This window comes from Salvelinus sp. IW2-2015, linkage group LG30 (assembly GCF_002910315.2).
Source record: "Salvelinus sp. IW2-2015 linkage group LG30, ASM291031v2, whole genome shotgun sequence".
Lineage (NCBI taxonomy): Eukaryota > Metazoa > Chordata > Actinopteri > Salmoniformes > Salmonidae > Salvelinus > Salvelinus sp. IW2-2015.
Genome location: NC_036869.1, coordinates 24,953,184 through 24,971,282, shown reverse-complemented (window position 1 = coordinate 24,971,282; position 18,099 = coordinate 24,953,184). Strand labels below are relative to the sequence as shown.

The following is an 18,099-nucleotide window of genomic DNA, read 5'->3' as shown; positions in this document are numbered from 1 at the left end:
TGACTGCATGGGGTGTTTTTGGTTAAGTGACTCTTTCAGCTGCACAGATTCAGAACCGAATCTAAGATAAACTATATTAATTATGAAAAGGCACCAGCACATTGCTGAGCTGCAGTACCTACCACTCTGAGGAGAGGGGAGAGAGAGAGAGAGGGGAGAACGAGAAAGAGGGTGGAAGGGGGGTTGAGCGAGAGAGAGATGGGGAGGGAGGGAGTGGAAGAGAGACGGAGCTGGAGACACAGAAGGTGGGGGTGGGAGGGAGAGAGCTGTATCATCCCAAATATAGCCAGACAGATATGGCTATCCTATCTAAAGTGTTTGTGTTGTCTGGGCCACGGTACGCCAGGCCAGCACAGGTTGGGCCCCACAGCAAAGGCAGACGACACAGCCAAGGCTTTGTTGCAATCGTCTTCGATACCGAGGTGTGACAGCGCGCCAGGCAGGAATCTGCTGCCCACGACCATTCTAGCCACTTTCCAACATCTAGAGATGGGATGATACCTCTCTATCTCTGCTGGGCACTTGTCGTGGTCTATCATTTTTATTTTCTCTGTAATCTGCTGCTTCTCAGCTGATGTCACTAGGAATGTCTGAAATGGCAAAGCATACACATTCATTAATATGATCTCCATAGGCACAGGCTACACACTACAACATGGACTTAATACATTCAATTTTAAGATAGTACAAGATTATACATTGTGCTCTATGACCAGTGTTACAGGCTTTGGTTTTTCCATGTATGTTTTGAGGTTGGACTTTAGCACGTATAGCTCATTAGCACATAGGGCGCTCCTTGTTAGTCAGTATGTGCTCCACCTGTGTTGGTTTCCATCTCGTTAGTGGGAAGGTGTTTCACCTGTGCTGGCCCAGGTGATATTTAAGAGTGTCTGGCCCAATTTTTTATTTATTTTTTATTTAACCTTTATTTAGCCAGGTAGGCTAGTTGAGAACAAGTTCTCATTTGCAACTGCGACCTGGCCAAGATAAAGCAAAGCAGTTCGACACATACAACAACACAGAGTTACACATGGAATAAACAAAAAATACAGTCAATAATACAGTAGAAAAAGCCTATATACAGCATGTGCAAATGAGGTAGGATAAGGGAGGTAAGGCAATAAATAGGCTATGGTGGGCGAAGTAATTACAATATACCAATTAAACACTGGAATGGTAGATGTGCAGAAGATAAATGTGCAAGTAGAGATACTGGGGTGCAAAGGAGCAAGATAAATAAATAAATACAGTATGAGGATGAGGGAGTTGGAGGGCTATTTACAGATGGGCTATGTACAGGTGCAGTGATCTGTGAGCTGCTCTGACAGCTGGTGCTTAAAGCTAGTGAGGGAGATATGAGTCTCCAGCTTCAGTGATTTTTGCAGTTCGTTCAGTCATTGGCAGCAGAGAACTGGATGGAAAGGCGGCCAAAGGAGGAATTGGCTTTGGGGGTGACCCAGTGAGATATACCTGCTGAGCGCGTGCTACGGGTGGGTGCTGCTATGGTGACCAGTGAGCTGAGATAAGTCGGGGCTTTACCTAGCAGAGACTTGTAGATGACCTGGAGCCAGTGGGTTTGGCGACGAGTATGAAGCGAGGGGCAGCCAACGAGAGCGTACAGGTCCTGCTCCTGTTGTCTTGAGAGATGCGGATGGTCCACACCTTTAGTTGGCTCTCGCTAATTGATTTATAGAAAAACATCCATTTGTCTGATTTTCCCTGTTTTAGTTTTAAGTTTGGTCATTAAGTTTTAAGTCATTAAGTTTGGAACCCCTCCTATAACCCCACCTGTTTTGGTTGTTGTCAGTGACTCTTTGTTAGTTCCCCCTTCTGTTTGAGCGACATTATTTGGTTTTCTTGGTGGGGAACGTGACAACCAGTTCTGGAGTGGGATTTCAATGATGGTGGGTTCTGTGAATTTGGAAAGTATGAGATTGTTTATTATTATGCTGCACTTGGTTGAGCACACAAACTCAGCAAAAAAAGAAACGTCAACTGCGTTTATTTTCAGCAAACTTAACATGTGTAAACATTTGTATGAACATAACAAGATTCAACAACTGAGACATGAACTGAACAAGTTCCACAGACATGTGACTAACAGAAATTGAATAATGTGTCCCTGAACAAAGGGGGGTCAAAATCAAAATTAACAGTCAGTATATGGTGTGGCCACCAGCTGCATTAAGTACTGCAGTGCATCTCCTCCTCATGGACTACACCAGATTTGCCAGTTCTTGCTGTGAGGTGTTACCCCACTCTTCCACCAAGGCACCTGCAAGTTCTCGGACATTTCTGGGGGGAATGGCCTTAGCCCTCACCCTCCGATGCAACAGGTCCGAGATGTGCTGAATGGGATTGAAATCCGGGCTCTTCGCTGGCCATGGCAGAACACTGACATTCCTGTCTTGCAGGAAATCACGCACCGAACGAGCAGTATGGTTGGTGGCATTGTCATGCTGGAGGGTCATGTCAGGATGAGCCTGCAGGAGGGTATCACATGAGGGAGGAGGATGTCTTCCCTGTAACGCACAGCGTTAGTCCGATGATGCTGTGACACACCGCCCCAGACCATGACGGACCCTCCACCTACAAATCGATCCTGCTCCAGAGTACAGGCCTCAGGCTCATTCCTTAAGCGATAAACGCGAATCCGACCATCACCCCTGGTGAGACAAAACCGCGACTTTTCAGTAAAGAGCACTTTTGCCAGTCCTGTCTGGTCCAGCGACGTTGGGTTTGTGCTCATATGCGATGTTGTTGCCGGTGATGTCTGGTGAGGACCTGCCTTACAACAGGCCTACAAGCCCTCAGTCCAGTCTCTCTCAGCCTATTGCGGACAGTCTGCACACTGATGGAGGAATTGCGCGTTCCTGGTGTAACTCGGGCAGTTGTTGTTGCCATCCTGTACCTGTCCCGCAGGTGTGATGTTCGGATGTACTGATCCTGTGCAGGTGTTGTTACATGTGGTCTGCCACTGCGAGGACGATCAGCTGTCCATCCTGTATCCCAGTAGCGCTGTCTTAGGCGTCTCACAGTACGGACATTGCAATTTATTGCCCTGGCCACATCTGCAGTCCTCATGCCTCCTTCCATCATGCCTAAGGCACGTTCACGCAGATGAGCAGGGACCCTGGGCATCTTTCTTTTGGGTTTTTTCAGAGTCAGTAGAATGGCCTCTTTGGTGTCCTACGTTTTCATAACTGTGACCTTAATTGCCCACTGTCTGTAAGCTGTTAGTGTCTTAACGACCGTTCCACAGGTGCATGTTCATTAATTGTTTATGGTTCATTGAACAAGCATGGGAAACAGAGTTTAAACCCTTTACAATGAAGGTATGTGAAGTTATTTGGATTTTACGAATTATCTTTGAAAGAAAGGGTCCTGAAAAAGGTCTGTTTCTTTTTTTGCTGAGTTTACTTCCTTTGCCATGTAATTCCAGCTAATGCCCATCTTTGTCTTCTCAATATAGTTGGCAGTCCTTGACGAGCCAGCCAATGAACTGTTCAATGATTTTATTTGACAATTTAACATTTTTGGTTATTGTCTTGTCAAAACACGCACATTTTAACACTTGTCAGGGATGACAGTCAATTACTTATTTACATTGTGGTCCCTTATTTCCATTCATCAGAACCTTGAATCCATATTAGAAGAAAAATAGTCATCCTACAGCTTAAGTAAACTTGCAGACTGTCTTTGTCTGGGTATTACATAGACAGTCAGAATAAGGAACTTACTTTGGAGAAGAGCTTGACAAAGGTTCACTCACTTCAATGCTTTATCACAGAGAATACCTTGAACGTATGTATTCTCTCCTGTTAAGTAAGGTCTTTATGTACTTGCCGCCCAAGTCATGGCCCTGAGAGAGCGAGAGATGGAATAAACAGAGAGAGATACCAAATGTTCTTGTGCCAGTCAATTATTCAGGAAGCAAAATATGGTCCATCTTCCGCCGCTCTGCTCTTGCTGCTCTAAACCTGTATGGCACGGACTCACCTCATATCAGGATACAGATTTAGCCGATACTTGAATTTTCCTCAGCACTGCTCCAGTGTCCACAGCACTGCTCCAGTGTCCACAGCACTGCTCCAGTGTCCACAGCACTGCTCCAGTGTCCTCAGTACTGCTCCAGGCAGAAAGAGGCCTTCTCTGGAGCATACATAGTGTTTTTTTCCCCTGCTGTTTCTGTATGTGTATGTTGTAATTATTTTCACACGGTTTGCTTTATGGGATATACAGTGCCTTCAGAAAGTATTCACACCCCTGGCATACACACAATACCCCATAATGTCAAAGAAGAGTTTTAAAAATGTTCTACAAGTTAATAGAAAATGAAAAGCTGAAATGTGTTCATTCAATAAGTATTCAACCCCTTTGTTATGGCAAAGGGTGTGATAGTGTATAACATGATTTTTGAATGACTACCTCATCTTGAAACCCCACATGTACAATTATCTGTAAGGGCCCTCAGTCCAGCAGTCAATTTCAAACACAGACTCAACCACAATGACCAAGGAGTTTTTCCAATGCCTCGCAAAGAAGGGCACCTATTGGTAGATGGGTCAAAATAAGACATTGAATATCCCTTTGAGCATGGTGAAGTTATTAATTACATTTGATTGGTGTATCAATACACCCAGTCACTACAAAGATACAGACGTCCTTCCTAACTCAGTTGCCAGAGAGGAAGGAAACCGCTCTCAGGATTTCACCATTAAAACAATTCCAGAGTTTAATGTCTGTGACAGGAGAAATCTGAGGATGGATCAAAAACATTGTAGTTACTCCACAATACTAACCTAATTGACAGAGTGAAAAGAAGGAAGCCTGTACAGAATACAAATATTCCAAAACATTCATCCTGTTTGTAACAAGGCACTAAAGTAATATAATAATATTGCAAAGAAATGTACTTTATTTCCTGAATACAAAATGTTATGTTTGGGTCAAATCCAATACAACACATTACTGAGTACCACTCTCCATATATTCAAGCATAGTGGTGGCTGCATCATGTTATGGGTATGCTTGTAATTAAGGACTGGTGAGTTTCAGGACAAATATTAAACAAAATGGAGCTAAATTTGCATACCGTGGATTTGTGTGCGTCCGTATGTGTGTGTGTGTGTGTGTGTGTGTGTGTGTGTGTGTGTACGTTTGCATAAATCACTGCAGTTACTCTGGCTCAGACATAAAAGTCCACCTTACTCTATTGGGCTTGCTGAGGTTGGCACTGTTGAAGGCCCAGACAATATGAGTAGCATTCTTTTCTCCTCTCTCTCTCCCTTTCTACTTCTCTCCAATTTCCTCTCTTCTGTTCTTTCCCTCTCTCTCTCTCTCTATCTCTCTCTTCCTCTCTCCCTTTCTCTTGCTCTCTCATACTCTCTCTCATCATTCTCCCTCTCCATCCTCTCTCCCGCTGTCTGTGCGAACCCAAAGGAGAGGCTTAAAGAGTTAGGTTTGTGAAGCTAACACCCCACTGTAGCAGACTTCCTATGAGAGCTGCTGAGGCTCTCATACCCCACACTTCAAAGCTCAGACACTGCTCTTTGAAACCTTAGAAGTAGGTATGGTTCTGTTGTCTTATGGCTTCAGTGTGTTTCTTCCTGGGTTTACTTTTTTATTCCTCGGGCTGTTCGCTGGCAATCTTTGTTCTTCGATTTATGTGTTTGTCTGTTGACAATGTGTGTGTGTTTGTGTGTGTGTGTGTGTGTGTGTGTGTGTGTGTGTGTGTGTGTGTGTGTGTCTCACACAAGTCAAATGTAATGGAGTCTGTTGCACATGTTGTTAATGGTTGCCGTTCGTACAAGACCTGTACATAGCTAGACATGACTGCCTTGTCGACTTGATAGGTACTGAGGTGAGACCGGTAGCATCACCGACAGCACACATTCACAGACATTCTCTTGTCATTGGAGGCTGGTTCGATGTTGACGATGATGTGTTTTCTTGTATACAAACTATGGCAGATATTGTTGTTGAGGCGGGACGCCAGAGGGAGGTGCTTATTTTGGAAGTGAGTTGCTCTTTTCACTCATACATGGAGCAGGCCTTTGCTGACAAGTTACTGAAATACCAGCCTCTCGTGTCACGCCTGAACAACCTCAGTTATCAGTGCAAGCTTGTGGTGCTGATATTCGGGAGTCTCGGCCATCTACATAGGCTGACGGTACATGGTCTTCAGATTGCAGTCCTGCATAAGACCGAGGCAAAGCAGTTAACAAGGTACTGCTCCGTGTCAGCAGTCATGGGCAGCCTAGCTCTGTGGAGAAGGAGGTGCTATCTGTATCCATAAGTGTCCAAATATCCGTGTCCTTAGAAATGTTGGAATCCTTCTCGAGTGTAATGTGATTTGTGGATTCAAATAAAGTATTTCATATTTGTGTGTGTTTGCATGCGTGAGTGCTGCTAGAGTGCGTATGTGTGTCCTATTGTGCGCACGTGTCTGTGCGCGCATGCGTGTCCACATACCTCCTCCGGGAGTCCTCTTACCCCTTGGCTCTTCTACACCGTTGTCTCATCAATGTGGCCTGTAGCCTGAGAGGAGGCATGTCTACAAGATAAGCACTGTGTTCTCGTATGCCTTCGCCGCAACACATGTGCCTGACATTCCCACTGAGATGGGCACTGTGGAGAATTGACTGTGATGAGAGTCTCCATTCTCTGACAGAACCCATTTAGAGTGCGCTCTCAGAGAGCGAGCAGAGCGAGGCTCGTCCGCACCACAGCTTTTTGTATTGGTATCAATACAGCTCTTCTGAGAGAACGAGGTATTAGATGAAGAAAGAGAGAGGGAGAATGAGATCTGCTTTTCATCAGGAGGCACTTTGAGAATGAATAAAGGTGAGCTGGAGGCCTTTTAATATCCACTCACAATTAGAGACTCACCTTCAGAGATGGGGCTGTGTCCCAAATGGCTCCCCATTCCTTACAGTGCACTACTTTTGACCAGAGCCCGGTTTCCCAAAGGCATCATAAGGCTAAGTTCATTGTTAGAACATAGGATCCAATAGTGATGAACTTAGCCTTAAGATGCTTTTGGGAAACCGGGCCCTGGTCAAAAGTAGTGCACAGAATAGTGAATAGGGTGCCATTTGGGATGCTGGCACACTCTCATACTTCTGTTGATAGAACATAAGTTATTATAGGCTAGTAGTTCTGTACTTCTAAAGTACACTGTAAAGAATGTACTTCAAAGTCTGCCATTTATTTGTTGTTGTGTGACATCACCTGGTGGTCTTTCACTATCAGCTCTCCATCAATCAGAGAGCGGACAGTTTCCACCTGCTCCCTCTATTGGCTGTTTTGCCTGAGATAGAGACTGTCACATGCTGGAATCACTACAGTCATTGGACTGTATTCATTTAGTAGCTCCAATCTGCAGCCAGACCTTGCTCCACTATGGGGACCTGTTTCCCTAATGTGTGCAGTCAGACTGAATTACACAGACTGGTGGTGTGTGTGTGTGTGTGTGTGTGTAATGTGTAGAGTAGCACCCACCACCACTATTCTGAGTCATCTCTGAATCATCACTACAGTATACTCCAGTCAGATCCAGGGGTAATCCCAGACCTGAAAGGCTGTAGCATCTAGCTCTTTTTTCCCCCCCACGCCTCAGCATTTATTTTCAGCCTCCATTTTGGATCGGAACACTGTAAACCGTGCACTAATTACGAGGCTAACCCAATCAGCGGAGGGAGGATTTGCTGGAGACTGTGTGTACTTTTACTTGGAGACGATGTAATGACTTTTGGTGCTAAGGTACGGGGAAAAGCAGCAGAGCCTGTCCCTGTCTCGTCCCGCAGCTAGAGGAGCCTGTCGGCCTTTTATTAGTTAGACGATTGGAGAAATCAGAGGAAGAAACTGATTGTGCATCACTATGTTACTGGTACACTTATTCCATGATTGCGCCTGTGTTTCAACTGTAAATCCTTAATGGTGACCTTGAGGGAGATGATTGAAGATGTCATGATGCTTGTATTGGGATTGAATGAAGGTTGTTTGATGGTCAGACTAAGAAACCAACCTGAATGTGAGCGGCATGTATTACTGAACAAAAATAGAAATGCAACATGCACCAATTTCAACAATTTTACTGAGTTACAGTTCATATAATAAAATCAGTCAATTGAAATAAATAAATTAGGCCCTAATCTATGGATATCACAAGACTGGGAAGGGGCGCAGCCATGGGTGGGCCTCGGAGGGCATAGGCCCAGCCAATCAGAATTGAGTTTTTCCCCACAAAAGGCATTTATTACAGACAGAAATACTCCTCAGCTTCATCAGCTGTTCAGCTGTCCTGGTGGCTGGTCTCAGACGATCCCGCAGGTGAAGAAGCCGGATGTGGAGGTCCTGCGCTTGCACGGTTAGACGTGGTCAGTGGTTGTGAGGCCGTTTGGACTTATCATATTATCTTAATTTTCTTCAATATCTTGCAACATTTGCTCACTGCTGAATGCAAACCACACCAAAACATGGTCCTGTTCTGTTCTTTGATCATATTTTGGCAGGAATGGTATGGACGTACTGCCAAATTCTCTAAAAGGATGTTGGCTGCGGCTTATGGTAGAGAAATTAACATTAAATTCTCTGGCAACAGCTCTGGTGGACATTCCTGCAGTCAGCATGTCAACTGCACTCTCACTCAACTTGAGACATGTATGGCATTGTGTTGTATGACAAAACTGAACATTTTAAAGTGGCCTTTTATTGTCCCCAGCACAAGGTGCACCTGTGTAATGGCCATGCTGTTTAATCAGCTTCCTTTTATGCCACACCTGTCAGATGGATGGATTATCTTGGCAAAGGAGAAAAGCTCACTAACAGGGATGTAATCAAATTTATGCACAACATTTAAGAGAAATAAGCTTTTTGTGGGACATTTCTTTCATTTCTTGGATCTTTTATTTCAGCTCACTTTACATGTTGCCTTTATATGTTTGTACACTAACACTACTAATACTAACAGTCGATGCTGTTACTGTAACAGCAGGGACATGAATGTAACTATAATGAACCATGTAACATAATGAATCATGTAACGGTATTGACCATTTTATGTGTGCGATGGCAATCTCAGACTAAAGTATGAAGTGATTTATAGAGCAGCGGAATAATTTAGTGTGAGTCGTCAGGCTAGGTCAGACAGCAACGTGCATGTGAACAGCGTGTAGATCTAGAGATCTACTATTACTAACAGTCAATGCTTTAACTGTGAGGGTATTGACAGTGATGTAAAGGTAATGACCATATTGTTTATACTCATCCACAATGAAGAGGTTTGGTTGGATATGATGGTCAGACAGCAGCCTGCATGTAAACAGCATGTAGATATACTATTACTAACAGTCAATGCTGTTACTCTAACAGTATTATTGTCTGTGATGTAATGGACATTTTGTTTATGCTCATTCACAATGGAGGTTGGTTTGGTTGGAAATTGGATTTTGTTTAGATCTTCCACTGCAGAACAGACCACTAGTTTCTGTCCACTGTGGTCTCTCTCTTTTACAGTATCTTTGTTATTTATTGATAGCGGCTGTATTCTCAAAATGCTTGTTTTAGTGGTGCAAGGTACAGTGGTGCCCTCTTTGTCTTGGTCACTCCCCTCTCTCCCTCGCTCCCCCCTTGCTAGGCTGTCTTCACCAGCTTCTGCCGGCTGTACTAACGAGCAGTGCTTTCCCACTCATAGGAAAATGATGATGATACAACAGAAACGACACAGAGACAATGCACAGCGGGGAGAGAGAGAGCGAGACAGGATGAGAAAGAAAGGCACCATCACTCTTTTTTCCCTGCACTACTACATATATGTGTATCCCTGGGGTGCACTACATCTCTGTCTCTCCCTCTGCCTCACTTACTCTCCGTTTTATTCACTTGTGTTTTTCCTCTCTTTGTCCTGCTTAGATTCCCCTACTAGCCCTCCTCCTCTTCCTCCTCTTCTCCCTTTCTCTGTTGTTAAATCTTCCTCCCTTCTCCCCACCAGTCCTTGCCCCAACACCTAAAGTGTCATGGGTCACTAAGTGGACTGCTTATACACTGAACAAAAATATAAAATATGTAGGTCTCATGTTTCATGAGCTGGAATAAAAGATCCCCAGAAATGTTCCATATGCACGTAAAGATTATTTCTCTCAAATGTTGTGCACACATTTGTTTATATCCCTGTTAGTGAGCATTGCCAAGATAATCCATCCACCTGACAGGTGTGACATATCAAGAAGCTGATTAAATAGCATGGTCATTACACAGGTGCACCTTGTGCTGGGGGACAATAAAAGAACACTCTAAAATGTGCAGTTTTGTCACACAGGACAATGCCACAGATGTCTGTTTTGAGGGAGCTTCTAATTGGCATGCTGACTGCAGGAATATCGACCCGAGCTGTTGCCAGATAACTGAATGTAAATTTTTCTACCATAAACCGCCTCCGTCACTTAAGAGAATTTGTCAGTACGTTCAACCGGCCTCACAACCGCAGACCACGTGTATGGCGTTGTGTGGGTGAGCGGTGGGGTGGTATGGGCAGGCATAAACTACGGACAACAAACACAATTGCATTTTATCGATTGAAATTTGAATGAATAAAAATACCGTGACGAGATCTTGAGGCCCATTGTGAGGCCCATTTTATTTATTTTTTATCTGTGACCAACAGATGCATATCTGTACTCCCAGTCATGTGAAATCAGGGCCTATTGAATTTGTTTCAATTGACTGATATCCTCATATGAACTGTTACTCAGCAAAATCAATAAAATTGTTGCATTCATATTTTTGTTTTGTATATAAGTCTATGATTCAACACACCTACAAAGCATCCTCCTCCCTCCTCTGACTCTTTCTGTGCCTTTATGACAGAACTGTGATCTAACATTCTGTCCTTGTGTTATGTGTTATGCATAGAGTGTGCTACTAAAGCCTCGGTGTTCAACACTCACTCACTCACTCACACACACACACACACACACATGCACACATAATATACACACCCACTTGTAAATGCACACCCTCACTCATTCCTTTCCGCCTACTCTCTCAATGACAGAAGCTCCTTTCCCTATGTATTTATACCCCAGTTGCATCCAAGTTTCCCCGTCATCACATTCTCCATCATTCCTCTTCCTTTCCCTCTTTTACTATCTCTTACTCTAGTCTTCTGTCTCCCCTCCCCCCTCTCTCCATCTCTTTCTCTCTCTTTCCCCTCTCTCGTTTTCTTCCCTCCCGTCTCTCCCACTCTCTCTAAATATAGTCCCTTTGAAGCATGGCTGTGTTTCTTTTTACAACACTGCGAGACAAAAATCTGTCATCCAACATCTGAGAGAGGAGTGGGGTACGAGCGATGAGATAAGATTGATGCCAGGGAAAGAACAGTGGTTAAGGGATATGATGTTCTTCTCTCTCTGCATGTGTGTAATGCAAACAAAGAGAAGGGAAAAGACAGAGGTATCGGTTGTGGTAGAGACAAATACCCAGAAAAGGAGCAATGTTACTACACTATAATGAGAGGGAGGGAGAGAGAGAGCGAGGTGATCCTCATTTTGTAATTGAATAATAATCTCCCTTGAGACCTGACCTAGTATTGTGTCTGTGCGTGCGTGCGTGCATGTGTGTGACCGTTCACTCATGTGTGCGTTTCCTCATTTTCTCTCTCTCTGTGTGTGTGTGTGTGTGTGTGTGTGTGTGTGTGTGTGTGTGTGTGTGTGTGTGTGTGTGTGTGTGTGTGTGTGTGTGTGTGTGTGTGTGTGTGTGGTGTGTGTGTGTGTGTGTGTGAGAGAGATTGTAATTGAGAGGAAGAGGGTGAGAGAGGAAACCCTAGGGCTGAATGCAACGCAATACTGCCGCCTAATGTTACATAGTAGTAAATACCGCTCCAGTTGTTGCAGATTTCCCCTGCCATTTATCCTGACACAGCTAAGGATACCTCACATCTCATCAATTGTCCTTTCCATCCCTTCAAGATAAGCATAATAAGTTTGTATAATAATGCTTTGTACAATTATGATAATGAGTATACAGTTGAAGTCGGAAGTTTACATGCACCTTAGCCAAATACATTTAAACTCAGTTTTTCACAATTCCTGACATTTAATCCTAGTAACAATTCCCTGTCTTAGGTCAGTTAGGATCACCACTTTATTTTAAGAATGTGAAATGCCAGAATAATAGCAGAGAGAATTATTTATTTCAGCTTTTATTTCTTTCATCGCATTCCCAGTGGGTCAGAAGTTTACATACAATCAATTAGTATTTGGTAGCATTGCCTTTAAAATGTTTAACTTGGGTCAAACGTTTGGGGTAGCCTTCCACAAGCTTCCCACAATAAGTTGGGGGAATTTTGGCCCATTGCTCCTGACAGAGCTGGTGTAACTGAGTCATGTTTGTAAGGCCTCCTTGCCCGCAAACGCTTTTTCAGTTCTGCCAACAATTTTTTTTAAAGGATTGAGGTCAGGGCTTTGTGATGGCCACTCCAATACCTTGACTTTGTTGTCCTTAAGCCATTTTGCCACAACTTTGGAAGTATGCTTGGGGTCATTGTCCATGTGTAAGACCCATTTGCGACCAAGCTTTAACTTCCTGACTGATGTCTTGAGATGTTGCTTCAATATATCCACCTAATTTTCCTGCCTCATGATGCCATCTACTTTGTGAAGTGCACCAGTCCCTCCTGCAGCAAAGCATCCCCACAACATGATGCTGCCACCCCCGTGCTTCACAGTTGGGATGGTGTTCTTCGGCTTGCAAGCCTCCCCCTATTTCCACCAAACATAACAATGGTCATTATGGCCAAACAGCTCTATTTTTGTTTCATCAGACCAGAGGACATTTCTCCAAAATGTATGATCTTTGTCCCCATGTGCAGTTGCAAACCGTAGTCTGGCTTTTTTATGCAGGTTTTGGAGCAGTGGCTTCTTCCTTGCTGAGCGGCCTTTCAGGTTATGTCAATATAGGACTCGCTTTACTGTGGATATAGATTATTTTGTACCTGTTTCCTCCAGCATCTTCACAGGGTCCTGTGATGTTGTTCTGGGATTGATTTGCACTTTTTCACCAAAGTACGTTCATCTCTAGGAGACAGAACGCATCTCCTTCCTGAGCGGTGTGACAGCTGCGTGGTCCCATGGTGTTTATACGTGTGTACTATTGTTTGTACAGATGAACGTGGTACCCTCATGACATAATTTCCTGCAATTTTCCAAGCTGTTTAAAGGTCAATTTAGTGTATGGTAACTTCTGACCCACTGGAATTGTGATACAGTGAAATAATCTGTCTGTAAACAATTGTTGGAAAAATGACTTGTGTCATGCACAAAGTAGATCTCCTAACCGACTTGCCAAAACTATAGTTTGTTAACTTCTTACGGCTGAAATCCCGCTAACGGGATCGATATGACAACAGCCAGTGGAAGTGCAGGGCGCCAAATTCAAACAACAGAAATCTCATAATTAAAATTCCTCAAGCATACAAGTATTTTACACCATTTTAAAGATAAACTTGTTGTTAATCCCACCACAGTGTCCGATTTCAAAAAGGCTTTACGACGAAAACACACCAAACGATTATGTTAGGTCAGCAACTAGTCACAGAAAAACACAGGCATTTTTCCAGCCAAAGAGAGGAGTCACAAAAAGCAGAAATAGAGATAAAATTCATCACTAACCTTTGATGATCTTCATCAGATGACACTCATAGGACTTCATGTTACACAATACATGTATGTTTTGTTCGGTAAAGTTCATATTTATATCCAAAAATCACTATAATGATGTTTTGTTCGATAAAGTTCATATTTATATGCAAAAATCTCAGTTTACATTGGCGCGTTATGGTCAGTAATATTTTGCTTCCAAAACATCCGGTGATTTTGCAGAGGGCCACATCAATTTACAGAAATACTCATCATAAATGTTGATGAAAATACAAGTGTTATACATGGAATTATAGATCCACTTCTCCTTAATGCAACCGCTGTGTCAGATTTCAAAAAAACTTTACGGAAAAAGTTACGGAAAAAGTTTACGGAAAAAGTCGCCGTGGGTGCATGGGACTCTTCACATGTCAGTGTATCCCTCCTTCCTGTGGTAGAAGAGCTACATGTCTCCAATGGCATGATCTCCTTCCGCCTCACTGACCCAGACTATGTCATGCTCATGAGAATGACAGTAGGCTTGAAGGATTGGGTATTATTTTCTGCAGAAACCCTGGTTGGTTTTGGGACTGTGAATAGAGTGAGAACATTACTATTTGTAAAGTAGTCCCTTCCTGATAAGGGTGTTATACTATGCTGTTACTCACCATTGTATTTCCTTTCTTTTTCCTTCTTTTTGTCTTTATTTCTTCTTCCTCCATCTCCCTCCACCTTTCTCTCCTTTCTCTCCCCCTCCCTCCCCCACTCTCTCTCCCTCCCTCCCTCTCTGTCCTTCCCTCCATCCTGCTGTCTCTTCTCTCTCTCTCTCTCTCTCTCTCTCTCGCCAGTCTACGGAGGGAGGGCTACACGGTGCAGGTGGCGGTGAACGACTACCTGGACATCTACTGCCCGCATTATAACACTACCGCCACTAGCCAGCGGGGGACGCTGGAGCGCACAGTGGCCGAGCAGTACGTCCTCTACATGGTCAGCTACCGTGGCTACCGCACCTGCGACCCCCAGATGGGCTTCAAGCGCTGGGAGTGCAACCGGCCACACGCGCCCCACGCACCCATCAAATTCTCTGAGAAGTTCCAGCGCTACAGCGCCTTCTCCCTGGGCTACGAGTTCAACGTGGGTCACGAGTACTACTACATATGTGAGTGGAATATTTCTATTCTAAGTCTGTATAGAAGTCCACTACCGGTCAAAAGATTTAGAACACCGACTCATTCATTCTTTATTTTTTACATTGTAGAATAATAGTGAAGACATCAAAACTATGAATAACACACATGGAATCATGTAGTAACCAAAAAAGTGTTAAACAAATCAAAATACACTGCTCAAAAAAATAAAGGGAACACTTAAACAACACAATGTAACTCCAAGTCAATCACACTTCTGTGAAATCAAACTGTCCACTTAGGAGGAAAGGTTAATTCTTTGGGGTACGAAGCAACAAGGTGAGGAATTTCTGGATAATAAATGATGGGACATTATGTCGACAAGACAAACCATTTATTGTGGACCTTGGAGATGTCCTGGGAGTGCATTCTATTAAAGATTCGAATCAAAAAGGTACGTAAACTGTTATTTAAATGTTATTATCCTGACTTGAGTGTTGATGCACCAATATGCGCCGTATTATTTGCGTGTTCTGATTGGGCTATGAGTGCCGACTCAGATTACATATTGGGCAATGGTTTGCCTTTTTCGTAAAGCTTTTTTTGAATATCTGACACAGCAATTGCCATTAAGGGAAAGGCATCTAAAATTCCATGCCATCAACAGTTTATTCTTTTAGTGCAAGTTTATTATGAGTGATTTCCTGTAATTGATGTGCTGCTCTGCAAAAACTCAAAGGATGTTTGAGACTTCTGACAAATAACGCAGCCAATGTAAACATCCAAGATTTTTCGGTTCATAAATATCGACTTACCGAACAAAACAATACAATGTATTGTCTGTAACATGAATGTCTATGACGTGTCATCTGATGAAGTCTCAAAGGTTAGTGATGATATTTTAATTCTATTGTCTGTTTTGTGACTCCTCTCTTTGGCTGGAAAAATGGCTGTGTTATCTGTGAATAGGCACTCACCTAAGATAATCGTTTGGTTTACTTTCGTCTGTAAAGCCTTTTGAAATCGGACACTGTGGCTGGATTTACAACAAGTGTATCTTTAAAATGGTGTAAAATACATGTATGTTGAGGAATTTTAATTAATGGATTTCTGTTGTTTTGAATTTGGCGCCCGCAGTTTTCACTGGCTGTTGAAGAGGTGGGCACGCTCTACGTCTCACGTCCTAGGAGGTTAAGAGAATGCCAAGAGTGTGCAAAGCTGTCATCAAGGAAATAATAAAATATACACCGCTCAAAAAATAAAGGAACACTAAAATAACACATCCTAGATCTGAATGAATGAAATATTCTTATAAATACTTTTTTCTTTACATAGTTGAATTGTGCTGACAACAAATCACACAAAAAGTATCAATGGAAATCAAATTATCAACCCATGGAGGTCTGGATTTGGAGTCACACTCAAATTATAAGTGGAAAACCACCACTACAGGCTGATCCAACTTTGATGTATGTCCTTAAAACAAGTCAAAAATGAGGCTCCGTAGTGTGTGTGGCCTCCAACGTGCCTGTATGACCTCCCTACAACACGCCTGGGCATGCTCCTGATGAGGTGGTGGATGGTCTCCTGAGGGATCTCCTCCCAGCCTGACTAAAGCATCCGCCAACTCCTGGACAGTCTGTGGTGCAACGTGGCGTTGGTGGATGGAGCGAGACATGATGCTCCAGATGTGCTCACAATTGGATTCAGGTCTGGGGAACGGGCGGGCCAGTCCATAGACAATGCCTTCCTCTTGCAAGGAATCTGCTGACACACTCCAGCCACATGAGGTCTAGCCATTGTCTTGCATTAGGAGGAACCCAGGCCAACCGCACCAGCATATGTCTCACAAGGGTCTGAGGATCTCATCTCGTCCCTATGGCAGTCAGGCTACCTCTGGCGAGCACATGGAGGCTGTGCGGGCCCCCCAAAGAAATGCACCTACACCATGACTGACCCACCGCCAACCGTCCTGCTGGAGGATGTTGCAGGCAGCAGAACGTTCTCACACGGCGTCTCCAGACTCTGTCACGTCTGTCACATGTGCTCAGTGTGAACCTGCTGTTCATCTTGTGAAGAAGCACAGGGCGCCAGTGGCGAATTTGCCAATCTTGGCGTTCTCTGGCAAATGCCAACTTCTGCCAGGTGTTGGCTGTAAGCACAACCCCCAACCTGTCGGACGTCGGCCCTCATACCACCCTCATGGATCTGTTTCTGACCGTTTGAGCAGACACATGCACATTGTGTGGCCTGCTGGAGGTCATTTTGCAGGGCTCTGGCAGTGCCCTCCTTGCACAAAGGCGGAGGTAGCGGTCCTGCTGCTGGGTTGTTGCCCTCCTACGGCCCTCCTCCACGTCTCCTATTGTACTGGCCTGTCTCCTGTGTAGCGCCTCCATGCTCTGGACATACCGCTGACAGACACAGCAAACTTCTTGCCACAGTCGCATTGATGTGCCATCCTGGATGACGCTGCACTACCTAGCCACTTGTGTTGTGTTTGTAGACTCCGTCTCGATTGTCTACCATAGACGTGAGAAGCACCGCCAGCAATTCAAAGTGACCAAAACATCAACCAGGAAGCATAGGAACTGAGAAGTGTCGTGGTCACCACCTGCAGAACCACTCCTTTATTGGGGTGTCTTGCTAATTGCCTATAAGTTCCACCTGTTTGTCTATGTTCCATTTTGCACAACAGAGCATGTGAAATTTTATTGAGTCAATCAGTGTTGCTTCCTAAGTGGACAGTTTTGATTTCACACGAATAGTGTGATTGACTTGGAGTTACATTGTGTTGTGTTTAAGTGTTCCTTTTAATTTTTTTTGAGCAGTGTATTTTGATTTGTTTAACACTTTTGTACTACATGATTCCATGTTGTGTTATTCATAGTTTTTGATGTCTTCACTATTATCTACATGAATAAAATAAAGAATGAATGAGTCGTGTTCTAAATCTTTTGACCGGTAGTGGACTTCTATACAGACTTAGAAATAGAATTATCCCACTCACATATAGTAGTAACTCGGACCCACGTGAACTCGTAGCCCAGGGAGAAGGCGCTGTAGCGCGTGAGACCTTCTCACGAGAATTTGATGGGTGCGTGGGGCGCGTGTCGGCGGTGCACTCACCAAGCGTGTAGAAGCCCATCTGGGGGTCGCAGGGTCGTAGCACACTGGTAGTGACCATTGTAGAGGTACGTACTCATCGCCACAGTGCGCTCCATGTTCCCCGCTGGGGTTGGCTTGGCGGTGAGTGTGGTAGTGTGGGCAGTAGATGTCCAGGTAGTCGTTCACCGCCACCTGCACCGTGTACCCTCCCTCCGTAGACTGGCGAGAGA

The 18,099-nt window shown here is 44.1% G+C and overlaps 1 protein-coding gene across 2 annotated transcripts in view; it reads left to right on the top strand.

Annotated features, from left to right (window-relative positions):
* The window catches only part of LOC111955398 (ephrin-A3-like), a 90,753-nt gene that overhangs the window by 53,208 nt on the left and 19,446 nt on the right, over positions 1 to 18,099 (top strand). For both annotated transcript variants that reach the window (XM_023975628.1, XM_023975627.1), the window contains exon 2: positions 14,486 to 14,796. In XM_023975628.1, the coding sequence (XP_023831396.1) occupies positions 14,486 to 14,796 (311 nt within the window). The remainder of the gene's footprint in view (positions 1 to 14,485; positions 14,797 to 18,099) is intronic.